Source organism: Ylistrum balloti, unplaced genomic scaffold (assembly GCF_031769215.1).
Source record: "Ylistrum balloti isolate Yb309-2 unplaced genomic scaffold, AGI_CSIRO_Ybal_v1 Utg370264, whole genome shotgun sequence".
NCBI lineage: Eukaryota > Metazoa > Mollusca > Bivalvia > Pectinida > Pectinidae > Ylistrum > Ylistrum balloti.
Genome location: NW_026782207.1, coordinates 475,833 through 487,711, shown reverse-complemented (window position 1 = coordinate 487,711; position 11,879 = coordinate 475,833). Strand labels below are relative to the sequence as shown.

The window sequence follows — 11,879 nt, the reverse complement described above, 5'->3', positions numbered from 1 at the left end:
TTTCTATCCAAGTTTTCACATGCTGAAAAACTGAATTTGTAACATTGGTCCTTCCGTCCTTAACACTGTGTTGGGAGGTATGTCTACATCAGTCAACTTCAGATCTGTTGTACATCATATGTCTCGGCAGGTTAATAATACTCTGTTGTTATACCACTTTAATCTAAACATAGAAAATATATAGAAAAAAGTGTTCAAGGATAACGCAAAAGACTGGACAAATATCTAAACATCAGCCGGTATTACACCAGTAACAAAACTCTGATGGACTGACAAATATGTGTTTGGATGTATGGACAGATGTGTGTTTTTCTTTTCATAACTCTTTTGTTCTCTTAAGATTTACACTCTGTGCACAGAGAGAATATTATTTTCTAAATTAATAAATAGACACCATACATTTTGGCTAGGAGCGGAAAATAAAGCAATCTTCGATAGGGTTCAAACGCTTGCACTTCAAATTAAACGTTTTGAAACGCCATGTCAGACACATATGTCAGGAAAGTAACAGTACACGCACCTGTGTTAAATAATATGTATTTAAAAATACACTTCTTTAAAAAAAATTTTAATTTGGTACAGCATGACGATAAAAATTCAGAATTACCAGAGCTTTAAGAAGGGACGCTACTCTTGCTACATTTTAAACGTTCGTGTAATTTATGACAGGAGACGCAACTCCAGCATGACTATCGACGATATATGAATATGACATTGTTTCATATCAGAAGAAAAGGGCAGCGGTCGATGAGGATCGGATAACGGATATCGTCAGTGGATTTGGTTTTACTGGTGGGCGTGTGTATTGAGTATATACAGAGTTATAATGTAGAGCAAACATGTATGTAGCATACTACTTCAACAAGCCATCCCTCTTCAGCATATCATTCCAACAATTGAGTAAACATGATCTAGACTGAAGCCTTAAACTGAACTTTTTGTGTATGTCACGAACGAATGGAGAGGTACACACGTATATCTCTGAACAATGTGTATCAGATCGAATTCCTATAAATACATTTCAGAGTCATGTGAACTAGATTTACCACTATTCGTGATACAGAACATCTCCCTATATCCTACACGTTACAGCCTGGTGAAATTTTGACGAATTCAGAGGTGAATATGCACCATTGTATATAGACAGATATAATTAATGTAAAGGACTTATCAGGGTTATGGAGTATGGAAGTTAAATAGTCTTGTCTGTGAAAGTATGGTACTAATATCTCATTGGGGCTGGGGTCCATAGTTCAATGCTCGTTAATATGGATGATTAGATATTACTATCTCAGCTTTTACATCGATAACGTGACATTTTGTATAAAACCGGAACTGGCTTTCGCGACATCTTTTTTTTTAATCTTCATGGTACTTTTTCAGCTTTCGCGATTAAGGAATAGAATAGATTTTTTTTCTTTCTTTCTGTTTTTTTTCATCGTTCCTTTATATATTGATGAGGAATTTCTTCGTAAATAAGTGTGGTGTTGTGTTAGTAATTGAGACCATTTAATCCTGTAAATATATATGTATATCTACTGGTAAATACAGAGATGTTCATGTTGACATGTAACTGAAGGACATGTGATTAAACTTTTTACATGTAATTTCGCGCTTTCCATATAATTAATCGAATCAGGAGATTAAAGTGATTATGTTAATTTTATTTTGTCTGTCATGGTAATTTACCTTTTAAATTTGGTTTACAGATAATATTTCAAAATTATTTTTTCAAAAATAGCAACGCCTGGTAAAATCAGACAGTTCTGGTGACTTATGATTCTAATCAAACGCAGTCGAACCTAAGATAACGACGTACTGTCAATTTTTGTTTTTTCGTTGGGTAAAATGTTCACGGTTTAACCAAAACTTGATCAAAACGGATGTGTTTATCACTTAAGTCATGAAATGAAAGAGTTTTTCTTCTCTATACAATACAGTTTTTCTTTTTAATGTTGTTTATCTATTTAGTTTCATTTCATCCTCGAAAATACGTGAAAATACAAACACTCGAAATGAAGAAAATCACAGTATTATTACAAAGCATGTACATTGATGACCACCAGGTACACACTATCGGGGTATTAGGGATCTAGATGTACTTCAAAAATATTGTTGAAATTCCTCGCTTCTTATATTATTGTTGTTTGAAATAATGGACCTAGACCTACATCACAAGTAGCCAGACCTTCAATTTATACAAGTGTTTGATAAAGATAATGATGTTAACATTTAGACCCCAATCATTCACTCTGGAATATTTATGTAAGTTTGAGAGTGAATTCATCTCCTGCCGGACCTGATGAATGGTAGACCATATTTAAATATACCGTTTTTGTAAAACTTGTTCTTTCTGTTTTAATCCTGCAAAAATCGATATAAGTTTTACAAATCAACAAAAAAAGTTCCATAATAAGTAAATATGAGTTCGTGTGCAATACTAGTACTTAATTATGTAACAGTATTTTCAATTCTCAAACTTCTGAAGCAAAGAAATAGAATATTTCTTATTCAGATCACCATGACGACCGTAAAACTTTCCTATAATTTTCCTCAACCTACATCTTTTGAAACCCTGAATTACGAGTTTGTCATCACGTGATGATTTTTTGCACGAAAATCGTGATAATGGTAACAAGCTCCTGACTATCGAATCAACTGTGATATATAATTCCTTGAACCGTTATGACTAAATGTAGATTCATTTAACGATGGGCAGCATATAAAGTGTTGTAACAGGTATTTTTGTCTTTCTTGGCCTCGTCAAAACACAGCTTTATATGTCTGAAACATTGACCACGTGTTCTCTATTTGATTGATGGGTTATCACAAAATGTAACATTCCTTTTATAAGTTATAAAAAACTACACGGACATGTTTGTACATGAAACTACAGGTTTTCAGGGTAACAAGCCGGACGCCATACCCACACTACTCCACCACTATAGGAAGATAATAACGTCTTTATTATCCTTCAATACACAAGTATTTTATCTGACGTCCTTTAAAATGCAAATACATAAAGTGTTACAATGCAAACAACGCTGTATTTCCATATAAGGAAATTTTATTTTTCAAGTACACATGTGTAAACCGGAAACAAGTGCATGTACTTCCTTTTATATAAATATTTGGACAAGTTGTTTATCATACCGGTTTATCTAGCTTCTATAAAGATGTATAATTTAAACATTGAATACTAGTAAGTTCGATTGAAAATTGATAAAGTAATATGTGATTTGCATGATATTAAATATCTCGATATCAACTAACTATAAAGAAGTATGAATTATGGTATGATAAATGACATTCAGCACTTGATCGCTACGACACTATTAGTGTTGTTAAAGAAACGGCCGAGGGCTCCCGCGCCGTCAATAAATTGTTTTAGTTAAAATGATATAATTTTCTACATTGGCACTGAATTGACTTGTGGCATTTATGACCACTATAAATGACATGGCATTGAAGGCGAGTGTACTATACTTGAGCTTAGAAAGCTCCATGAACACATCATATGATGTTCGACAGCAAAGCTATGCCATTAATAATGATAGAGTACCGTAACGAGACGGTTCAGTGTCGAAGCAAAAAGTGTACTATGTTAAGCATACTTTATTTCTTGATCGCAGTCAAGGTTAGAACCAGAGATTAAAGGACAATGGTCCCTATGAATCAGAAATTCTATGTAGTTTGTAAGTCATATTGTGTGGGTGATATCTCTCCAACAGTTTATGTTAAAATATTAAAACTGGATGTTCAATAATTAGTGTACATAAAAATCGCAAGAATTTTGTTTTATCTTTAAAGTTCTCCGGCACTGCATATATATATTAATTTATCTATCTATTGTTTTTTTAAATTATTATACAATATATTACAAATGAATCCTTCCTACTATAACATTTGTTATTTTGAACTCTCTGTGTATTGTATTGATATTAAAATCTCAAATATCAGTGAACAAAATTTTTTAAAAATTGTAAAATCCGTGTAATGATGTCTCGCGTCGTTATTTCTGTCTTTGTCCGTACAACAGCTGCAGAGTGACACATCATTATGAGTAATCCTTAGCCCCTAACCCATCCACACTGATCCTCCCCTAAGTGCGCTATTCCTTACTCATCGCCCATTCATCCCACACTTCATAGACCTGATATACGAAAGACCGCAAAATCTATTTCACACGAATATCCGTGATTATTGTATTTTTTTCCTTGTTTTGATGATGTGATGATAATTTGCCTGGCGATGTTTTGTGTGTCTGTATATAGATATAAAGGAAGTAACAAATACAGCTATATCAAGTATTACATTAAAAATGGTTATCGTTTTTGTCGGAGTTACTGTGAACGGTCAGGTACTCAATGTTTTATCTACATCAGATGGACATCCATATTTTGATGTGAAATTTGCTTCCTTCATGGTGTTCAAAATATTAATATTATGTTACTGGAGTTATGTGATAATTTTATGTCTGTATTATGAACTAAATTACATTGAAATTTATGAAAACGCCCAGATAAAAAATATTAAGATCATGTCATGATGATGTACATATTCATTGTGTGTATTAGCCGGTACAATGATATGACGTCATGCAGATGGTCATTAAGTGTTCGTGACGTCATTACATTGCGGGGATGATATGCACGTTTTGTCTCGGTTTAACATTAACATAGACAAAAAGGTATAGTCCTAGTATGAAATGCACACGTACAACAGGGTATATCTCGGTAAGACATGCACGTGTACAACCGGGTATATCTCGGTAAGACATGCACACGTACATTGTGCAGCGTATCTTAGCAGGCATTGCGTTTAATGATAAGTTATTATGTATAAGCTGATACAGAACTTAAGCCTACCATCACCCTGTCACCCTTGTCTTCCTTCAGGAAGTTCCTCGAGTACCTCGACTTAATCTTCCATCTCAGACATCCGTGCTGAAGGTCGAAACCGGATGTGATAATCTCTAACAGGATTTCCGTAAATACACATTTAAGTGTAGATCGGTATGATGTTTGGCGTGTTTTCATGGCCGAGGTGTGAAGGATGTAAATATTCTGTTTCAAATTTTCACACGTAATAAGTTATGTGTTCGTGGCCAGATATCTGATTACATACGCGTATGGTGTATTTGACTGGTTACTCTGTACAATTCGTTTACACGCACATGTCCGACCAGTAAAACATGTACCCATAGGCCATAACACAATACATTTCTATTTGAACATAAATGGCAATGATATTTACCCGTTTGTATCATCATGCTTTTTTTATTTCATTTGTTTTGTTTACAAGTTTATAGTGGACTCAATTAGTGGGTTGCGAAATATTTGAATATATTTGCGTTTTTTTTTCTGCTATTGTTTAGCGTGTATATTTCATATCATGCATGGGGTTTTCTATTTGTATGGTGCTATGTTTGAGGTCTTCTATTTGTATGGTGCTATGTTTGAGGTCTTCTATTTGTATGGTGCTATGTTTGAGGTCTGATATTTGTATGGTGCTATGTTTGAGGTCTGATATTTGTATGGTGCTATGTTTGAGGTCTGATATTTGTATGGTGCTATGTTAGAGGTCTGATATTTGTATGGTGCTGTGTTTGAGGTCTTATATCTTTTTGGGGCAATGTTTGAATTCTATATAATTTTGAAATACCGCTTTCCTTTGTTTAAAAGTTTAACGCAATTTTTAACGATCCTCCAGGAACATGACTTCATTAACGAGAGTGATGTGTAATGTAGGGTATATACTTAACTTTGTCCTTCATCATTGTTAGCGTATGCCTTTTGCTCTGGAGAAATAATTCTACGCTTTCTGCGAATCATGATATACACAACAGCATTCCAAACTCCTCCGGCGTTTCCGAAGAAAGTACTAATGATATAGAGCGAAATGGGACCTTTGGCAAACATCAGCCACACACCGTACACTGCTATTGCCCACCACTGTACACAGAACGATATCATAAAAAGGAACATTTTCTTAGCTGCTACGTGAGTCCGTGTAACAGACCCTGTGAATCCACCTAGTGATTTAGCAAGGCGATTTGTCTCGCTTCTAATTTTGTACAATGTCAATCCGTACAAAATAGCATTGTTACCCAAAACGAGGCAAATCGGCAACGTAGTTATGTAGAAGTTAACCTTTCTTGCAGTCACACTATCGAGTAAACAGCTGAAAGTAAAAAAGGAAATTGCGTAATAATTAACAAATAGTTATATGTACTATACATTTAAGTAACTCTAAAAATCATGAAAGTTAATGGAGTGTGACAGCTAATTTCAACATTTCAAAAACAAAAATTAATTAAGGCCTTTTTTTTCTCCGCTAATACTATCATTGTTAGAACTATTCTGTACAGTTATATTTCTTATCATGAAAACGCTGATTTTGTAATTGGAAAGATAATTTTGGACACAAGATGTTCGCAGAGGATGGTTTCATCACTACATTAGTATTGATAGTGATAGTACATTTGTATTCTAAGGTACTTTGCAGTTGGGAAAAATGCAAATATATCATTCTGAATACGACCAGATGACGTGCATCGTCTATACTCCAAGGGTTACGATCAACGTCATGGCAAAATTGAAGGCACAATAGAAGTAATTTGATTGGTTCCAGAGGGAAAAACTGACCAATCACACGATACGATCCTTTTAAAAAAGGTTGGGTGATGTGACGATCTTAACCTTCAGTTTTTGTTTAAATAATACATATTTACATGATCTTTTTAGTTGTATAATCAATCTGGACCCGGATATTACTGATTGTCAACTATATGTAGCGTTAAAAACACATAATTTAATATACAGGATTAACGGTGAACATCTGAATTTGTTCTTGGTCAGTATCTGTGTACTTGTATACGAGTTCGATGAGAACACGTCTATGTTTGTTTATGAACCAAACAAATCATTGTGTGTTTGGATTGTAGAGTCATTGGGGTGCAAATTTCATTTAAAGATTGCATGTTCTGCAACAAAGAGAATGTCGTTGACAAGTTAAGCAAACAAAACAAATGAAATGGACTGATCCGTGGAGTAAATATGTTGTCACGTATTATAGATTTGATTCAATATCACCTGTTTGTTATTAGTTTTTGCTTTTCAATGAAGTATTTCTTTTATAAAAACAAGCATTTGCATGATTTTTAAGTTATAATAAACAAGAAAAAATACAAATGATTACAAACAATTCATCATTGTGAATAATTTACGAACTAATTGAATGAGAAATGTACCTGTGTGATTGATTTGTGATTTCAAAACGAGACACGTTGATATCGCCATGTTGCATTTTGACAGAAAACGAGAAAATTTCATCTGTGGTGGCATTCCAGTCTTTTTCATGTTAAGTCATATTGATTTTTTTTTATCTTTTATGATCAAATATGATTGATTCGTGATGAACTAGTCAACATTAATTCCCCACTTTTTAAAAAATATTTTATTGAAGTTGTAATATTGGTATGCCTTAAAAAGTTCGTCTTGTATTGTGCCAGGTATATTAATAGGCGAAATCTCAACAGAATACACACACGAACATACGATTATAGGCAATATTTTATTAGAGCATCAGGCGGGGGTACATTTTAATACATGACCAATCTATCTCATTATATCTCCATATGTTAAGGAATTGATGATGTATCGTGTTTCTTTCTCCTAGAATAATTACTTCCTTCTTCCATTAATTAACATTACCCTTACTGAAGACTATCGTCAATTAAAATCGAGTCCGGGTGATTGGTATTTTGCACGGAGTATTGAGAAAAGAATTTTACAATAACTATATTCTGGCAGGCTACGATCATTTGACTCTAAGAGGTGGTATGTTAAAAAAGATCATCTAAATATACCGAAAACTCCTTAACTAATTTTCTCGCAACTTGTAGGTACATTCCTCAAAGTGGAATCCGCCTTTTCTATCCCAAAGGAAAGGCACAACTGAGTCTTTTAAAACCTTCATTTTCATCTAGATTGAATGGTAGTAAACCTGTACAATTTTTTTTCTAAAAGTCACCAACAAGCCGAAAATACAAGGTCAATATAGCTACGATTGCAACTTGAAATTACAGAAAAAGAATTACAGAAGAAAAAGAAGGCCCATCTACTTTTCCTAACAGACATCGCTCTGCTGAGTCAGTGCTGACATCCCCAAATAATGGCATGCAACATATAAGTACTATACACGTGGGGACAGAATTACCATGATAAAAACCTAGAAAATTCACAAGAGGAATAATTAGTAATGCTACATACTAGATCAGATTCAATATGTGTTAACGATTGTCAGGATCAACAAGTGAACTCTAAGGTAAAAGCAAAAATCTTTTAAAATCTTTCAAGTAAAGAGCATTACATTTGTCAAAAATATATTGCAAATAGTCAAGGTGACCATCCACGGCAGATTTTAGAAAATGAATGGAGGAAATGGAGAAGGTTATTAGAATCTGGGGAGAATTAAGTTGTAATTTGTACTGTTTTAATCAGTTTGGTTGTGATTATGAAGGCCTTTTACTTATCAAGTATCTATTAACATTTTACTCCTCCTTGCAGACTAATTTAAATTGTGTGTGAAAACATCAGTGATAAGGTAATTATTTTTCCATATGCATATATGTTTTGATTTTCTGTTTAAATGCATACCTAGCCCAACCACTCCTCTCCCCCCTATCTCTCTCTCTCTCTCTCTCTCTCTCTCTATCTTTTCTTTCATTATCTTAGTATTAATAAAGAATACCTCTTTCTGCAGTGTTTATTTTTTTTCACTTCTGTGGAAAGTATGAAGATGTGTGCGAGGATGTATGTACAATGTATGTTTGTTACAGTTTTTTTGTTAATATGGTGATTGTGTTGATAATATTAATGCTGAGAAAGTGTATGAGGAAGTGAGGGTGTGAAAGATGTATGTGTGAGGATATGATTGATGAAAAATTATGATTATATTGATTGACAAGTATAAATTGAAGAGTATGATGATGTTGTTAATGATGATGCTATTGATAATGATGATGACGATAATGTTGATAATGATGATGATGATGGAATGATGGATGACTACGATGTTGGTGTTGATGATGATGATGATTGTTGATGATATTGGATGATGATGATTTCGGAATGAATGATGATGACGACGACAGTGATGATGATGATGACTGTTGATTGTGGTTGATGATGATGATGACGATGATGATGATGATGATGATGATGATGATGATGATGATGATGATGATGATGATGATGATGATGATGATGACTGGTGATTGTGGTTGATGATGATGTTTGAATATGGATGATGATGATGATGATGATGACTGGTGATTGTGGTTGATGATGATGTTTGATATGATGATGTTTGAATATGGATGATGATGATGATGATGATGATGATGATGATGATGATGATGATGATGATGATTGTTGATTGTGGTTGATGATGATGATGATGATGATGATGATGATGATGATGATGATGATGATGATGATGATGATGATGATGATGACTGGTGATTGTGGTTGATGATGATGTTTGAATATGGATGATGATGATGATGATGATGACTGGTGATTGTGGTTGATGATGATGTTTGAATATGGATGATGATGATGATGATGATGATGATGATGATGATGATGATGATGATGATGATGGTGATGGTGATGATGGTGATGGTGATGATGATGATGATGATGATGATGATGATGATGATGATGACGATGGTGATGACGATGACGATGGCGATGGCGATGATGGTGATGATGATGATGATGGTGATGATGATGATGATGATGATGATGATGATGATGATGATGTTTGAATATGGATGATGATGGTGATGATGATGATGATGATGATGATGATGATGATGATGATGATGATGACGATGATGATGATGATGATGATGATGATGATGATGTCATGCTCTATATGATCTTTTTGAAAATTAAAAGAAATATAAAAAAAAAAATCTTTTCTAATTAAGTGATTGGCAAAATTATATCAAAATGAACTTGACAAAGAAAGGTTGTTTTGTATTTGTACTAACAGATGTGTTTAAATCGCCTCTAAAAGTAATGTATGAAAGTAAATGCTTCAAAGCATACTTCAACTTTAAAAGATATTTAAAATGAAAAGAATCGTAAATACTGTTGATAAAGAATTACCGTTGTTTGCTTTGTAGCATACTTACTAAGCTCCATTTGGGCCAATAGCGCCTGCAATCAGAGAACCAACGCCGACGAGAAACGGACACAGAATAACAGTGAGAAACAACTTCCAGTCATATTTGCCAAAAGAAATATTCTTCCGTAAAAACATCATGCAAAATATGTTAACGGCTACAAATAGAACGAGAATGACTTGCGCAAATCCAAGTTGTAGCGTCATAAACCCGTGTAGTCGACAGAGTTCTATTGGATAAACAAAATTTGTGGTAACTATCATCTGGATGTGTTCAGCAGAATGAATAACGTTGAATGTAGCATCGCACGTTGCAGTATACACGATGAGGCGCTCACTTTTGGTTCTATCGAAGAAGTTTTTATATTTATGTTGTTTTAGGGAAAGTACAATGACAATTATTGCGCATATGAAACTAGCACTTATTGCTATCAGAGCGGTCACATGTATGACATAAAACTGACCACTGTCTAGTCCCAATGGACGTTCATCGTAACCACTTTTCATCATCAAGTTTTCAGAATATATGCTTATGTCGTCAGAATATCATACAGTGTTGAATTTTTAGTCCCTCGCAGACAATTTTTCTACATCTAGATACGTCCTGGTCACTTGTGAACAGATGCTGTGTCATTAGAGCTAAAAAGTACTCGTTAATGAAATATCGATCCAAGCTCGCGAATAGGATACCATTTTAATATATGATAATCGCCAGTAGACATGGGAGGTTTAAGTAAACATTCTGGTCTTGTCGTTCAGCTTAATATGATTAACAACGAATATCATCTTTTTGAAATGTTCAAAACTAGTTCACATGCAAGGCAAAAAAATGAATTGTATGCTTTTACATTACATAATATACGACTTAACAGTTATTAAAAAATATTGATGGACGATACGTGTAATCAAGTAGATGTTATCTAATACAATCGATTTGCCGCTGAAACCATTAAATTGATGAATGTGTTTCAGTATGGAAAAAATTGAAAAGAACAGCGACCAGAAGATGACGATCAGTGATCTTTCAATCCATATCGGGTTACATTTGGTACCAAAAAATGTAAACAAGCCAGATCATAAAGAGTAAAATTTAGTAAATCATTTTAAACATCACCTGGATCATTAAGAGAGATTTAGTAAACCATGTCACATATCACCTGGATCATTTAGAGAGATTTAGTAAATCATGTGACATATCACCTGGATCATTTAGAGAGATTTAGTTAATCATGTCAAACATCACCTGGATCATTTAGAGAGATTTAGTTAATCATGTCAAACATCACCTGGATCATTTAGAGAGATTTAGTAAATCATGTCACACATCACCTGGATCATTTAGAGAGATTTAGTAAATCATGTGACATATCACCTTGATCATTTAGAGAGATTTAGTAAATCATGTCAAACATCACCTGGATCATTCAGAGAGATTTAGTAAATAATGTCACACATCACCTTGATCATTAAGAGAGATTAAGTAAAGCATGTCAAACATCACCTGGATCATTTAGAGAGATTTAGTAAATCATGTCACATATCACCTGAATCATTTAGAGAGATTTAGTAAACCATGTCACATATCACCTGGATCATTTAGAGAGATTTAGTTAATCATGTCAAACATCACCTGGATCATTAAGAGAGATTTAGTAAATCATGTGACATATCACCTGGATCAT

The 11,879-nt window shown here is 33.8% G+C and overlaps 1 protein-coding gene across 1 annotated transcript; it reads right to left on the bottom strand.

Annotated features, from left to right (window-relative positions):
- Positions 1-3,759: 3,759 nt before the first annotated feature.
- Positions 3,760-10,704, bottom strand: LOC132552658 (uncharacterized). The gene is made up of 3 exons (XM_060216846.1): positions 10,208-10,704; positions 5,814-6,183; positions 3,760-3,795 (listed from the first exon to the last, which is right to left on the bottom strand). Exons 1-3 carry the CDS (start codon positions 10,702-10,704, stop codon positions 3,760-3,762), a joined length of 903 nt encoding a protein of 300 aa, XP_060072829.1.
- Between the last annotated feature and the right edge of the window lie 1,175 nt (positions 10,705-11,879).